This window comes from Eretmochelys imbricata, chromosome 4, assembly GCF_965152235.1.
Source record: "Eretmochelys imbricata isolate rEreImb1 chromosome 4, rEreImb1.hap1, whole genome shotgun sequence".
NCBI lineage: Eukaryota > Metazoa > Chordata > Testudines > Cheloniidae > Eretmochelys > Eretmochelys imbricata.
The window spans coordinates 122,606,045-122,622,794 of NC_135575.1; the positions used below are offsets into that span (position 1 = coordinate 122,606,045).

General features: G+C 43.1%; 1 protein-coding gene across 1 annotated transcript in view; it reads right to left on the bottom strand.

The window, feature by feature from the left end:
* Window positions 1-16,750, bottom strand: part of ABLIM2 (actin binding LIM protein family member 2) — a 171,563-nt gene that overhangs the window by 60,561 nt on the left and 94,252 nt on the right. The window contains exons 8-10 of the mRNA XM_077814657.1: window positions 16,584-16,642; window positions 7,234-7,311; window positions 2,414-2,560 (exon numbers count right to left, since the gene is read on the bottom strand). Coding sequence (XP_077670783.1) covers window positions 2,414-2,560; window positions 7,234-7,311; window positions 16,584-16,642 — 284 coding nt within the window. The remainder of the gene's footprint in view (window positions 1-2,413; window positions 2,561-7,233; window positions 7,312-16,583; window positions 16,643-16,750) is intronic.

Genomic DNA, 16,750 nt, shown 5'->3' on the forward strand with positions numbered 1-16,750 from the left:
AGTGGTATCAGTTTTATAAGGCAACGAAAGCTATGGAATGGCATTGTTGTATTGGTAAAAAGCAGGACTACCATTAAGTGATAGCATGTCAAATGATTAATGGTGAATGAAGGTGTCATTGAACAGATTATGGCTCCACACCTGAAGTACCTCCCCAATTCCCCTAGCAGGAACTGCTCCCTATGGGAAGAAATTTAAGGGGCCCTGTGTTTTTTCAGTAACCCAGGCTACACTGAAGGTGAAATCTTGACCCTACTGCGGACAATGTGGGTTTTGCCACAGGTTTCAGGGGAGCCAGGATACGACCTTTAATCTTATTCAATGCCTACAAGGGATTTACAGATTTTATGCATATTCTCATGCTTATTATTAAAATCACACTCTTCTGCCTACTGCTTTATTATGCTTTCTGCTACAACACTCACTCTATTCCTAGATTACTATACCAGGAGTCACCAAACTTACTGACCCTCCTATCTTCAGAAGTTTGAGAGCCGGAGAGCACCTGCCAAGGCTTCAGCCACTCGGGAGGCACCTTCTGAGGCTCAGAGCTTCAGGCCCACTCCTGCTGAAGCCCTGAGCCCTGGCTGACATGCCCCATGGGGCTGAAGCCCTGAGAACCCCTCCCTGCAGGGCAGAAGAAGCCCCTAAACCCCCCACACTGCCACAGGGCAGAAGCCCCAAGCTTTCCCTCCCCCCCCCGCAGTCTGATAGGTGGAGAATGGGGGTGGAAGTAGGGGCTCTGCAAGCTGCATTTTAACTGTAAAAGAGCTGCATGCAGCTCACGAGCCACAGTTTGGCCACCTCTGTACTATACCTTCCAACTACACCTTTCAGTGCCCTCTTTAATGGGAAGAGTCTGATACCCTTACTGCCATCGAACAGTACCTTACTCCACAGTTTCAGCAGGCCAGTTCATGGAATAAGGTGCTATCCACTGTGAGCAAGGATGGCAGAATCTGGGCATGTGATACTGGAAATATTTGGATCCTGATGAGAGAATTAGGTTAAGATGCTGAATGAATTAATCTAAGTCCGATGCATATAAAAAGAGTCCCAGTTTCCCATTAGAGCAAATTCTTTCATGTTGAATATGTTGTGATTCAACTGCTGAACCACTCATGTAGCGCTATTCAGGGTTATATCTTAGTTATGGGTTGGCAACAAAATACCCATTCATCACCACTATTCATAGGCACCCTTAAAATACCTGGGCAGATGCTAGAAAGCCAAACTGTCAATGTAGCAACATCATTCCCACTAGCAAGACCTCCAGCAGGTGGGACCACGGGGAACAGCAGCAATGAAGCAATGGTTCCAGAGCTGCTAGCCCACTTCCCAGGTGGATTATTATTAGGAGCATAGAAATTATCCTTCAAGTCATATTTTTGTTTGGAATTGATGTGAAACTGAAAAGGGCTAAATGAGCTTGTCTAAAATTCGGGGAGAGGTCAGCATTTTGTAAATCTTGAAGAAATCTTCTTATGTAGAAACAAAGCAGAAAAGGCCAGTTACGGTGCTTATAGTTCCCTGTCAATGCAGGATTGTTCCCTACAGTACCTTTACTTGTGCCCTTTTGAACAGAACTAAGAGTCATGTGCATAACGTACAAACATAAATGCTCGCAGAATTTAGGACTTTATTATTCTATTGCTATTATTTCAAGCATTTATTTTTACCCATCTATTTATATCCAAGTTAAGCTAGTGTTCACAGCAATTAATTTTTCATAGAGATTTCAATTTAAAAAATCTAAACCTATAAAAGAAATTAGAAAATGAAATGAAAGGCAGACCTGAGTGAAGAAGAAACACTACCTTTTATGACAGGAGTTATGTAAAAATATGTTTCACATAAAGCAGCATTAATATAAAATGACATTAGCAAAAATGTTATAACATTAGCTCTGCAAATGGAAAGGGCAATATGTATGCATGACATGAAAATTAACCTTATTATGGGGTGGTTGAAAGGCATTTGTGCACAGAAAAATGATACCTTTTTTTTGTTACCAAAATAACATGCTGCATATAACAAAAGTATGAAGGGTATTTGGTTTGGCTTCTGATCTTTGTGTTATAATTAGCAATGGTTCCTGTTTCCTACCACATGCAAGTATTATTTCTTTGGCAGAAAAACATACTTTTATTAAATCTCATTTGTTTTAAAAAATATTTGATCACAAAAAGCTATCCTTTTATTTCCCATGAACTAAAGAGTGAAATGTAAATCCCACTTTTTTTGTGGACAATTCAAGTGACTGTGAATGCATAAAATAACTCCTATTAATCCAAGTTTACAAAGTAATTACAAAAATTGCAAGTGTGTCTAATAACTTAGACACAGTGATGTGTTTAATGATGCATATTAATTTTTAGATTCACAAATTTAAAAAAATCGTAGGTTTCAGTACCTCCCCATAACTATGCCTGTCATCTGAAGAATAACTGATATATGGAGAATAGGAGATCATATCTGGGCGGTCAATGTTATAGATGGCTTTATTTTTAGGAAGAGCAGCCAAATCCTTGTAGTCAAGAATTTCATCTCCAAGCTTTGCCTAAGAAAAGGAGGAAAGAAAGCAGTAAAGATAAGAAGGAATGTGATCAGGATAAAATCAGAAAAGGACAGACCCATATAGGCAGAAGAACCAATAAATATTTAACTCTTTTATGACTGAGAATGTAAATATCTTTTCAGTGCTTACCACAAGATCTTAAATGCACATGGTTGTTTTCTTTATATATGTTGATGACTTCTCTGCCATTCAAGTTTAGTGTATAGTTGTAATGTTGGATAATCCTAGTTTTCTTCCATTTACATCCTGCTGACTATTAGCTACGCAAAGAGACAGCAGGGCTAATCTTGCAATCCTTGGCCAGGCAAAAGCCCATTTCTTCTAAGGTGATTTTGGATTGCAGTGTTTGTTTTCTTTTTCATTACAGATGGTAATGAATAATCATAAACTTATTTCCAATACTAACTATCCCCTGTCCAGATGCTGAAATGCTGCTAGTCAGTAATTTCTCCCATTCAAAAGAGCTGCTTATTCTATCCTACAGTTCCCGCATAACTAATCTGCAGTAAAATTGCATTACAGTGTACGATCCCTACCCTGCAACTGAAGTTAGGCTCCACCTCCATGGAGCTCTTTGCAAGATCAAGATTTATATTTGAAAGGCACCAAACTAAGATCCTTGGCCTGTAAATACTGGTGTAGCTCCATGGAATCCAATGAAGCCAAACCAGTTTAAACGAGGGCTGAGACTCTGGCTATAAGTCTTCTGCAAAACCTGTGATTTTCACAACACTCCATAGCTGTAGCTACACAACTCAGAGTGGGTTGCCCTGACCCCTCTTATGCCTCAGTTTGGATGGAGCATGATTTTGAGGTGGATCAATGTAAGTAAGCAATGTCTCTATTTTTTTATACATCTTATCTGTATGCAATACCACCCTGGAGAACACAGAACAAAAGAAGAATTTATTTCTGTACTGGAGCAAACATACAAAACACCTTATAAAATTCCAGGAACACTGTATAAAACAAAATCCCAGGAACAATATCCACGAAAGGAAGAAACTGCAGACAAAATGGAAAACAACCATCCTCCTAAAAATCACTTTAAACAATTGAAAGAGAAAATACATTTCTTCCCACTGCTTTGACTCATACAGAATATATTTTGTCTCAGGTAATCTAACCCTTACAGCTGTTAGCTGCTTCTCAAACCCTCCTTCCCCCCTCCCCACCTCCAGGTCTTCTCTTTGGTGAGTATATCCGGAGTCTGGGGTAAACAAATATCTATTCTTCCTTCCATAAAGCTATCTCAATGAGTAACTGATCCTAAACACACTACTCCAGCTGTGTCCCACCTTTAGCTCCTTCACTATCTATTTCACAGAGTCCTCATTCCTGATTATGAACCAAAAGATACCAAGCCTCATTGGAAAATATTATATTTTAGTATAATTCTTTCTACGCTGCCCATCCAAATATAGGAAATGTGGATGAAAACACATTTTGTTACAGACAACATGGCTCAGCTCTGCTCTCAATACCTTTTAAAACCATTCCATTATTTTCTGCAATCATTCAGTTCAAAATGATTACCCATTCTAACAGCGTGGGTGATATTTAAAATAGTGGGGGAAAAACTCAGATTCAAGCTGAAAGGCATAGATATTAAAATACAACATAAATAAGATTCATTAATGATCTAGAGTATTAGGTTTTTCAAAAATCATCCCCACTGTTCAGAAGTACTAAGCGATTCACATAAAATTATTTTGGAATATGTTATTTTACAATTGTGTATTATGATTTCCACTCCTAGTATGCTAAAATTTGACATGTTGAGTGAGGCTTTATGCAGCGTGAAAGCAGTCTTCCAGGTTCAGGAATCTCTGAGCAGAGCTCAGACCTAATTCTCTCTCTGTGAAATTCACCCCAACAATGTACTTTGTACTTAAGCACCACCAAAGACATTAATGCAGAAGGCAGTCGGTATTTCAGTGGTACACAGGGCACTCTGTGGGACCCTCTGCACTAGAGTGCAGTTCACTCTGGACATAATCCTGTGACCAGTGAAGTTAATGGAAAGATTCCCATTAACTTCAATGGGCACTTGATTGAGCCCTCTGTGAGTGCAAGAAACCAGTGAAGTTTAGTTTAGTGTCAGTAAAGGGGGAAGGGAAGTATGTGTGTTTAGGGAAGGGATGGTGCTTGTTGCATTCTTTTAACAGGTAGCTCAGGGACTCCACGGGCATCCAGTCTTAGTTACAACACGTCTGGGGATTCTCACTGCTTCATGGCCTATGTGCACCTCCTCAAGGACTGTACCTCAAAAGCCATAATATAGCCCCATGTCCCTAAATAATTAAGATTTACTGTTCTGTTTTAATGTGACACATTCAAAAGTGTGAGAACTACCAGTTCACAGCTTCTAACCCCCCAATCTTCTCTCTGTACTCTTTCTTTCATGCCATCCTTCTGCTCTGACACATTACAGAGGTACTGGTCACAGCTCTGTTGTTCAGGCTAAGTTGAGTTTTGCATGTAAAGCGGAATATACGCATGCCATGCTAACTCCTTTGCTGGAAGGGAGTATGAGAGTGGTAGAGATTACTCATTTAAGGTATGTCTACACTGCACACTACTGGCGGCAGCGTGCAGGGTGCATGTAGCTGTACGCTGCAGGGAGAAGCAGGCTGTGTCCTCACTGCAGTGTGCAGCTACACATGACAATGGAAGGCTCCAGCAACAGGACAATACACGGCTAGAAACAGCAGTGTAGACGGGGGAGACGCTGCTTGGGTGTGTAAAGAGCCATGTAGGGTACATACCCTCAGGGGTCAAGAGTGTCTTTACTGGCCTAATCAGTGCCTCACCATCCGCACTGCTATTTATACCTGTGCTAGGGAGAAATGCAGTGTATATACTGTACACGCCACTGTAAGAAGTGTGCAGGGAATACCCTGAGATAACATTTGAATTCAAAAACAACTGGTTTGAATTCTCCTCCTGGATATCTACATGGGAGTTATACAATCTCAGAGCTTACTGACAATTAATAATGTGAGAATGAGAGACGTGGCATTCCCCAGGGGAATCTTTTTTCTGACTGACACAGCAAGCTTGCTTCTTTTGAAGTATCAACTTCCCCTAAATAGCTATGTCACAGATACTGACTTAATGAGACATTTTGAAAAACATAGTTTAGACAGAGAATGAAAACAGAGGTTTGTCCTAGACTATTAGCAGCCCATGAAATATACTTAAATTAATCATATGCTTCAAGAAAAATGCTTGAAAGCAAGTACTGTACCACAGCTAGATATTTGCCACTACAGGTATAAATAAATAGAAGAATGTAAAAAAGTAAGAGAAAGGCATAAGGCTAGAGAAATATCTCACATCTAGTCAAGGAAAATATTCTTAGGAGAGAACAGTCCCAATGTACAGTGAATATGTCTGTGCTGATGATGGTTGTGGCCATGCCATTATTACAGGAAACGTTTCAAAAACATGTCAGTCTGCAGCCCTATGGAGTTCCTGCCAGAAAGGCAAGTGGAAATACCGGCAGGCACCTTTATATGAGCCAAACTCTACTGTCCTCACGCAGGCTTTAGTCAAGCAAAATTCCCATTCATAGGAATAGAAATTTTACCTCAGGAAAGACAGCAGCCTTTGGCTCCAAGGTATCTCTCTGTTGGTCTCTGTGTGATAAGTACAGACACCTCCACTCTGTATAATAAACGTCAAGTTATAAATTGGTAACCTGCTGTCTGCAGCTATTCGCTCTGGGGTTGCTAGTGTGCAATGAGCAAGACCTGTGTGCCTCAGGAACACTGCATGGGACAGGCAGGTTAGGAAGTGGAATCCTGCAGTGTTCCCAGAGACACAGGCCTGGCGACTGCCAGCTGTGCTGATATTTGCTGCTTTGACCGTTTTGTGACCTTGAGGACGTGCTTATGAACATGATCTCCAGATGGCTGTCACAGCAGGTACTGAGAGTAACACCCACCAGGGGCTGGAAAAATTAAGCAATAGAAGCTTTTTCAGCATTTATTTAACTATTTTAATACTCATTACAGCTACTCTCTCAGCTGGAACCTCTTGGTTCTTTATATCCTTAGGATATCATGTTCATGCCTGAGACCCTTCCAACTGCATTATTAGTAAAAAGTCCCAAATCTGTTCCCATTGAACTCAGAGGCAAATCTCTCACTGACTTCACTGACATTAGAAGCGGGTCCCTAATTCCTTTCAGGTTAGAAAGAGTGTGATCCTGGAAATGCAACATGTGCATGCAGAATCAGGACCGATGTTTGTAAAAATCTCACCATGTCAAAATTAGATCTGCTAAATCAGTAGTGTTCAAGTCTAAATTTGTAATCTGCTTTGAGACTGCTGTTTACTTGAACTTTTCTTTCCTTTGTAGATACTTTGCATGTTTGGTACAATCTAAATCTAAGTGGTAATCTAAGACCTAAAAATATACAGCAAAGGAAAAGAATAAAATGGCCAATATCCTGTTATTTTTAACTATGGTATTCAAAAGATTTAATGGGACAACGTCAATTCTGATTTGCAAGAATCAACAAATAAAGAGGTTTTGAAGATATCAACTTTCTGTGCAATAACAGAATATGTTAAACAACAGTTAACAGTAAAAAGTGGTACACCTTTCTTTCTGTCTTATAGCAGGGACTGCAGAAGGGGATACTTACATAGATCACACGGCTTGGGGAACCTGATGTACTTGAAGCAGGAATGGAAATAACACTCTCAGAGGAAGTTCTAGTTTCCTAGGACAAAAAGCAAAAGGAAATTTATCCATGGCTTCCTAAGAAAGAAAGAGTGTAAAAGGTCTTTCATTTAAGCTCAGCTTTGCAACTTAAAAATAAAATGCTATGGTCTACTCTAGCTAAAACTAACATAAACATCAAAGAGAACTAGTCAATCATCAAAATAATTAATTTTTGCGCAGGTCAGTAAGTTATCTCATGTACCATTTACCTTCCCCCCACCAGAATGAGCCCCAGTGGTGTGATCCTGGGCTACCAGAATGGTCCCAGAGGGCTGCTAATGCTGTTGCAGTTACAGCAGCTTTGAGGCTGGGGTCATGTGGGTGCATAAGGGAAGAATTTGAGTCCCTATGTGTATGTTGTCAAATTTTCGTATTTGTTTTTCACAATGTCTCATGGTGCTAGGTAATTAATTGGCAGCCAGCAAACAGCACTTAGAGCACTGCAAATAAAGCAGACAGACTGCAAAAAAGACCCAGGCCCAGATGCTCTAAGGTATTTAGATTTCTAACTTCTATTGAAATTAATCATAGAATATCAGGGTTGGGAGGGACCTCAGGAGGTCATCTAGTTCAACCCCCTGCTCAAAGCAGGACCGATCCCCAACTAAATCATCCCAGCAAGGGCTTTCTCAAGCCTGACCTTAAAAACTTCTAAGGAAGAAGATTCCACCACCTCCCTAGGTAACGCATTCCAGTGTTTCACCACCCTCCTAGTGAAAAAGATTTTCCTAATCTCCAACCTAAACCTCCCCCGTTGCAACTTGAGACCATTACTCCTTGTTCTGTCATCTGCTACCACTGAGAACAGTCTAGAGCCATCCTCTTTGGAACCCCCTTTCAGGTAGTTGAAAGCAGTTATCAAATCCCCCCTCATTCTTCTCTTCCGCAGACTAAACAATCCCAGTTCCCTCAGCCTCTCCTCATAAGTCATGTGTTCCAGTCCCCTAATCATTTTTGTTGCCCTCCACTGGACTCTCTCCAATTTTTCCACATCCTTCTTGTAGTGTGGGGCCCAAAACTGGACACAGTACTCCAGATGAGGCCTCACCAATGTCGAATAGAGGGGAACGATCACATCCCTCGATCTGCTGGCAATGCCCCTACTTATATATCCCAAAATGCCATTGGGAACATGCCTTCTTGGCAACAAGGGCACACTGTTGACTCATATCCAGCTTCTCGTCCACTGTAACCCCTATATCCTTTTCTGCAGAACTGCTGCCGAGCCATTCGGTCCTACTCTGTAGCGGTGCATGGGATTCTTCCGTCCTAAGTGCAGGACTCTGCACTTGTCCTTGTTGAACCTCATCAGATTTGTTTTGGCCCAATCCTCTAATTTGTCTAGGGCCCTCTGTATCCTATCCCTACCCTCCAGTGTATCTATCTCTCCTCCCAGTTTAGTGTCATCTGCAAACTTGCTGAGGGTACAATCCACACCATCCTCCAGATCATTTATGAAGATATTGAACAAAACCGGCCCCAGGACCGACCCTTGGGGCACTCCACTTGATACCAGCTGCCAACTAGACATGGAGCCATTGATCACTATCCGTTGAGCCCAACATTCTAGCCAACTTTCTATCCACCTCATCGTCCATTCATCCAGCCCATACTTCTTTAACTTGCTGGCAAGAATACTGTGGGAGACCGTGTCAAAAGCTTTGCTAAAGTCAAGGAACAACATGTCCACCGCTTTCCCCTCATCCACAGAGCCAGTTATCTCGTCATAGAAGGCAATTAGATTAGTCAGGCATGACTTGCCCTTGGTGAATCCATGCTGACTGTTCCTGATCACTTTCCTCTCCTCTAAGTGCTTCAGAATTGATTCCTTGAGGACCTGCTCCATGATTTTTCCAGGGAAAAATGGGGGTTGGGGGCCTAACCACCTTCGAGGATCCGGGACTCTGTCTCTTTTGCTCTCTTATTTTGAGTACAACAGATTAATATTCATGCCAATCTTAGTATGGCACGTAGTCCCTGTTTTTTTTAAACTAGTTACTGCATTTAGAATGTCATCTAAGTCATGACAGAACTTTACTGCAATGTTTTTGGTAGTTTCCTTTATTGTGAGAAGTAGCATCAATTATAAACAAAAAAGAAGGTCAGTGAGACACAAGAACAACTAGAAATGAAAGATCTTGAAGTTGTTATTCAAATTGAAACCAACCTGTGGGATCCACATTTAAATGATAAAATAATGAAAATAACATTTATTCCCTACATTATCCTTCAGCCATGTACATTAGCTCCTCATAAAATATTTTCTGCTTGTATGGAGAAACCTGTGCTTGACTGCAAGTGGATGTGAATTTTGCCATGAGTACAGTGATAGTCATGCACAGTATTCCTAAAGCCAGAAATGTCTTGTCTGGGGGTGACATATTGTTAGTAGTGTTAAGCTGTCAGATCTAGTTATTGTCCGAGCTATCCCTGTTCATTACTGATAGTAGCTTCTACCTTATAGGTACAACCACAGAATGGGTCTAATTTCACAGTTGTCTGTAGGAGTCATCCAGTATAATTGTCTTCAAAAAGGCCCTGACTAAATAATTTATAGAATTTGATTAAGAATTTTACAATAAATCTTTGATCTCTAACATGACATTACCTTACCAAAGAGAAAATACTTGATGGCTCCTGAGGTCCCTTGATATATAATGTGTCTCTACCAAAATAGTGATACATTCCTATTTGTCATTGTTAATATTGCGTTTTTGCCGCTTCTATGATTTTCTTATATGTCTTAAGAGCTAGATTGTGAGATCCTTCCTCACACTAAGTAGTGCCTCATTCCACAAGTAGTCTCATTACTTTGGGACAACTTGTGGAGTAAGGCACTATTCAGTGTAACGGATCACTAAACAAATAGTTATATAAAAAAGAAACAATCGATCTATTTTGGAATATCTGGCTGATCTATGAAGTGCTTTAGAGGAGTTTCATCACCCTGTTTACTTCTCAAATTTATACTGAAAGCCTTTTCTCACCAGGACATCAGCACAAGGGTGTGCGTCATTGGATATTTCCATTACACGGCTAAAAAGACTCCAAAATCAGGTATGTAAGTAGAGTATTATTAGATAATGTTTGGAGAGTGTGGTGACATAAAAGACCCTATAATAGTGGCAGTACAGTTCTGTATTTGAAAGTTTCTCAACCTGTGTTGTTAGGTACATCACATCTTTCTCCAACTTGGGTAAGGGGCCTGAAAGTGTCGCCAACATGTAACCCATATACTCTACGGCCTCCTCTTACCTCAACTGCCCTTAGGTTTTTGCTTAAGCTCCAGTACTGCAGAGTTTAAAGTTCAGTTCTAGTCGGAAAAGCAATTAAGCATGCAACAAGTGCCTGATCCAAATTCCTTTGAGGTCAAATGTACAGACTCTGATTGACTTCAGTGAGCTTTGAATGAAGCCCCAGTCTGCGTGTACATAGTCAAATCTGCTTTGACTAAATTAAGAGCACAAAAAATTGGGTTGAATATATTTAATAAAACTCAGCTGGGCACCTCCGTTGGTGACTTTTCTGACTTTAAAGATGCTATCTTGTTTCCCTAAGAGAAGGATGATCTATTAAATTCCTGCCTTTTGCAGGCAACCTCTGGCTCCTCATTTTGAGGAGCAATCCCAGTAGATTTCCTTCCAATGCTGTTAATTCTACTAGCCGATTCAGTCACTCCTGTGACCCGCTCTTTACTCGATACTATGCTCTCCCATTTCCATTTTCCCCATTTCTGATCAGTATCTGCTCACACAAACTTCCCTTGCTCTCTGCATTGTCCATTACTCTTCTTGAAATCTCATCTCTATCAAGCTCTGATTTCTGTCACTTTTAGCTCCCACTTCTCTCCTCCAAAACTCAGTCCTCTCAGTTGATACTATTATAACCATCCCACCATCAACCTCAGCCTGGACCAGTCCACACAAGAGAGCCATTTCCTGGACATTACAGTGCTAATAAGTGATGGTCACATAAACACCACCCTATACCGGAAACCTACTGACTGCTATACTTACCGACATGCCTCCAGCTTTCATCCAGACCACACCACACGATCCATTGTCTACAGCCAAGCTCTACGATACAACCGCATTTGCTCCAACCCCTCAGACAGAGACGAACACCTACAAGATCTCTATCAAGCATTCTTACAACTACAATACCCACCTGCTGAAATGAAGAAACTGATTGACAGAACCAGAAGAGTACCCAAAAGTCACCTACTACCAGACAGGCCCAACAAAGAAAATAACAGAATGCCACTAGCCATCAACTTCAGCCCCCAACTAAAGCCTCTCCAGTGCATCATCAAGGATCTACAACCTATCCTGAAGGACGACCCATCACTCTCACAGATCTTGGGAGACAGGCCAGTCCTTGCTTACAGACAGCCCTGCAACCTGAAGCAAATACTCACCAGCAACCACACACCACACAACAAAAACACTAACCCAGGAACCTATCCTTGCAACAAAGCCCATTGCCAACTGTGTCCACATATCTATTCAGGGGACACCACCATAGGGCCTAATCACATCAGCCACACTATCACAGGCTCATTCACCTGCACATCCACCAATGTGATATATGCCATCATGTGCCAGCAATGCCCCTCTGCCATGTACATTGGTCAAACTGGACAGTCTCTGCGTAAAAGAATAAATGGACACAAATCAGATGTCAAGAATTATAACATTCAAAAACCAGTTGGAAAACACTTCAATCTCTCTAGTCACTTGATTACAGACCTAAAAGTCGCAATATTACAACAAAAAAACTTCAAAAACAGACTCCATCGAGAGACTGCTGAATTGGAATTAATTTGCAAACTGGACACCATTAAATTAGGCTTGAATAAAAACTGGGAGTGGATGTGTCATTACACAAAGTAACACTATTTCCCCATGTTTATTTTTCCCCCCTACTGTTCCTCACACGTTCTTGTCAACTGCTGGAAATGGTCCATCTTGATTATCACTACAAAAGGTTTTTTTTCTCTCCAGCTGGTAATAGCTCACCTTAACTGACCACTCTCGTTACAGTGTGTATGGTAACACCCATTGTTTCATGTTCTCTGTGTATATAAAATTGTCCTGTATTTTCCACTGCATGCATCCGATGAAGTGGGCTGTAGCCCACGAAAGCTTGTGCTCAAATAAACTTGTTAGTCTCTAAGGTGCCACAAGTACTCCTGCTCCTTTTACTTTTTGCTCCTCTATATACTCGACCTTTTTGCTCCCTGCTTCCAGCATTCTGCCCACTCATCTATCCGCCAGCCTTCAACCCCACCCCTCCTGTGATGACTCTTGCCCTTCCTCTCCCTTATTTGCAATTTTTCTTGTTCTTCTGGCTCCTTCCTGTCTGCTTGCAAGCTTGTTCTTATATCTCTTAGAGGAAAAAAATATCCCTCAGCTCCACCTGTTTCTCCCCAACCTTTTCCCCTCCACTCTTTCATCTCTAAAGCCCTGGAGCATGCGTCCACCCACTCTTTCTTCAGATGCATCAGAGGAAGTGGGTATTTTACCCACGAAAGCTTCTGTCCAAATAAATCTCTTAGTCTTTAAGGTTCCACTGGACTCCTCATTGTTTTTGTGGATACAGACTAACACTGCTACCCCTCTGATACTCTTTCTGCCTTCTTCACATACATTTATTGTGCTCAGTACATAGAAAATAATCATTCTTTTAAAACGATCACCCTGAGGATGCTCTCCTTCATCTACTAGAACAGGGGTCGGCAACCTATGGCATGTGTGCCAAACATGGCATGCGAGCCAATTTTTAATGGCATGCTGCTATCTGCCAGACCCGGGCAGACAGTAGCATGCCACTAAAAATCCTGCCCGGCCCGCTCTTTTCCACCCCCCGCTTTCTCCTTGCAGGGCAGGCAAGCTCCCCCCCCCCCCGGCCTCTTCCCCCAGCGTGCTGGGTTCCTGCCCCTCCTTCTCTCTCTCCCTGTGGCTGATCAGCTGACGGCCCTTGCTACAGAGGGGGAGAGATAAAAGCGGAGCTGCAGCGCACTCTCTGCTCCGGGGACCTTGGGGAAGGGGGTAGAATCAGGGCATATTCCCTCCAGCCCCCTGCTGTGAGCCACTCAGGGCAGGGGGCTGGGAGCACCTCCATGACCCCAGCCCACACCTCCAGCCCTTTGCCCTGACCCCTGCACCCACCCACACACCCCAACCCTCTGGCCTGACCCCTGCATCCCCCTCACATACCCCTAGCCCTCTGCCCTCACCCCCACACCCCAGCCCCATGCCCTGACCCCTGCACCCCCCCAACCCCAGCCCTGATTCCGGCACCCTCCACACATAGCCAGCCCCCCCAGCCCCCTGCCCTGACTCCTGCACCCTCTTCACACACCCCCAGCCCCCTGCCCTGACTCTTGCACCCCACACATCCCCACCCTGAGCACCAAACGGAAGCTCCTATACACACACACACACATTCCCACCTGCACCCCTCGCACCAAATGGGAGCTGTCCAGGTAAGCACTCCACACCCAAACCTCCTGCCCCAACCCTGAGCCCCCTCCCTCATTCTAGCTCCTGGTCAGACCCTGCACCCCAACCCCCAGCCTGCTCCTTCACCCCCCGCCCTGTTCTCAGCACACTCCCACCCTCATCTCAGTGCAGAGAGAGGAAGAGAATGGCTAGAACCAGGGAGAAGGTAGGTACCTACTCTGTGGGGACAGAGCCAGGACCCCAGACCGGCAGTGGGCTGAGCGGGGCCAGCAGCCGCCTGGGCTGGCAGGAGCCGGCGGACGGAACTCCAGACCGACAGGCTACCGGTCTGGGGTTCTGGCTGCCTGCCCACCCACTTCCCTGATCCCAGTAGGGCCAGCCAGGGTCCCAGCCGCAGGCCCCACTCAGCCTGCTGCCAGCCGGGTGAACGGAACCCCAGGCCGGCAGTCGGCTGAGCAGGCCGGCAGCGTAAGATCAGCATTTTAATTTAATTTTAAATGAAGCTTCTTAAACATTTTGAAAACCTTGTTTACATACGACAATAGTTTAGTTATATAATGTATGGACTTATAGAGAGAGACCTTCTAAAAAACATTAAAATGTATTATTGGCACGCGAAACTTTACATTAAAGTGAATAAATGAAGACTTGTCACACCACTTCTAAAAGGTTGCCAACCCCTGTACTAGAATGTCAATCAATTGCCACATCCTACACAGTCACCTTCACAAGCTGTGCTAACGGTTCACCCCTACCCTTTATAAAATTCCCTCCTTCTCTTTTGTTTCTCCTATATAAAAAGGCGCTGGTAAGTTAAAACAAAAAGCAAAGTAAATGAGAGTTAGTGCTGAACAACTTTTTGGTCCGGTTCTGTATTTCTTACTGAAGCAAAACTCGCCCTGACTTTTATGAGGTTTACTCATAGAGAGCCTCTTTCACTCTGCTCAAGATTAGGGGCACTTGCATAGCACTTGAGATGTGTGGCTAATCCGTCAGTCTTTAAACAAAGTCCTAAGAGGGTGCTTTCTGTGCCTTAGGGGGAAGCCCAGCTAGCACCTGGCCAGCACAACAGTGTCTACTGTTCTTTTAAAGAGGAAAAAATATTTAACTACATAGGAACATATGACTAGAAGCAGGGCCGTCCCTAGCTCTTCTGGGGTCCTATGCAGCCCCCTCCACGGGGGGGGGGGGGCAGGCGGGCAGGCCTCCATGGTGAGGGGTGGGGCTGGCTTGGGGGGCAGCGGGGAACCACACCCCAGCACTCCCCAGCAGCACGACTGGGGCTGGGCTGCTGCACTTCCTGCTGCCGTTGAGTGCAGGCCCGACCCTGCTGCAGTCTTCAGGGGAGTCGGGGCAGGACTGGGGCGGGGAAGAGGGTGGGGACGGAGCAGGGCTGGGGCTTTAGGGAAGGAGTGGAGTGGGGGCGGGGTTGAGGCAGAGCAGGGGAGGGAAGAGGTGAAGCTGGGAGGAGGCGGGGGCATGGGGAAGAGGGCGGGGGCTGGAGAAGCACAAATTTCCTGGTGCCCTACTAGAAGCACATCCTATGTAAGCAAGTCCAGTTCCCTGCTATCACAGGCGCCCCATCATATAATCCCACTCCTAAATTTATCAATCTCTACATTTTCAAAAAGTTGCATGGAGTTTTAGCCAGCAACTTCCATTAATGAATTGAGAGTAAAATGAGATGCAAGTCTGAAAATGTAGGATATACTGTTATGCTGAATCAATAGCTCTTCTACCAACTAAAATACTTGGTTGTCAAAAAAGGTCATTTGGAAATTTTTTTGTTTTTGTTTTCTATCCTGAAATACCACTTGCTATTGACTGAAATTTATGAGGCAAAAGGTTAATTGGCTACTTTACATTTTAAACACTCACTTGAGTTCAGAGCTCTCCAAAAATGATGGATCAGAGCAATCATTTACCTCTCCTAAATACATGGGTACAATACATGGGGCCATGACCTTTTAGGATGAAGCCGAAAATAATGTTTTTCAAAGCTGTACTTCGGTCAGAGATGTAATTGCTAACACACCAGATGTGTGGGCATTCTCCTTTCATAGTTGCTGCCCTGAATTCTGTCCTGTCCTGTCCCATGCGTTTGGAGTATAATTTTTCTCAAGACAAATCAAAGCTCTTTCAAACAAGACCACCGCTTGATGCATCTAGAGAAAACAATCCAAAAGACCCCACATTTGGCCTCACTCCATTAAGCAAGACAGTGGTGTCTCAGTCCCACTACTTGAGACAGACCATGTCCCTAATTATTGATTAATTTTCCATTTTTCAGAGTCAGCTCATCCATCAACTGTTCTTTTAATTATTAAGATTCCCAGAACTCCTTCTTCTTTCCACTACACACAGAGAGAGATCATCCCCTTTCCACCACACAAATCATCGTAGTTAGTATTTATTTAATATCAGAGGTTAAATTAGGTTGAGTAAGTGTGACAGCTCTAAAAAAGCAAAAAAAAGGTGCTAGAAAGAGATTTTTATGTAAGGAAAATATAGCGAGATTCCAATGATGTTTTATTTATAGCCATCTAAACAGAGAGGCTGCCAGTGCACTAATCTTTCGTTACATCCTAATCTAATGACAAAGAGTTCATTCATATACCTCAGGCCAAGAATTTCCTTAAAGGATAGGTTTAACCACCGACTAGCTAAAATACAGACTCTAATAAATAAATTACTACTGCGCCAATTGTATTGTCATTTAAAGTACTGTGGTTAACAATCTCAGTGGCCAGTAGAACAATAAGACAATGTAATAAATTAAAACTGGCTTAAAAGATGTTTCATTTACCTTGCTTTTTTCTTCAGTCTTGGCTGCCTGTCTACAGGCTGGATGCCAAATGGAAGTACCTGAAAATAAAAGCCAGCACTTTGGTGAATTCTGTCCTGTAAATGCAGCTTTCAGCATGAAGGGCAGAACACCGATCTCCAATAATCATAGAAACCAGGGTGAAATCC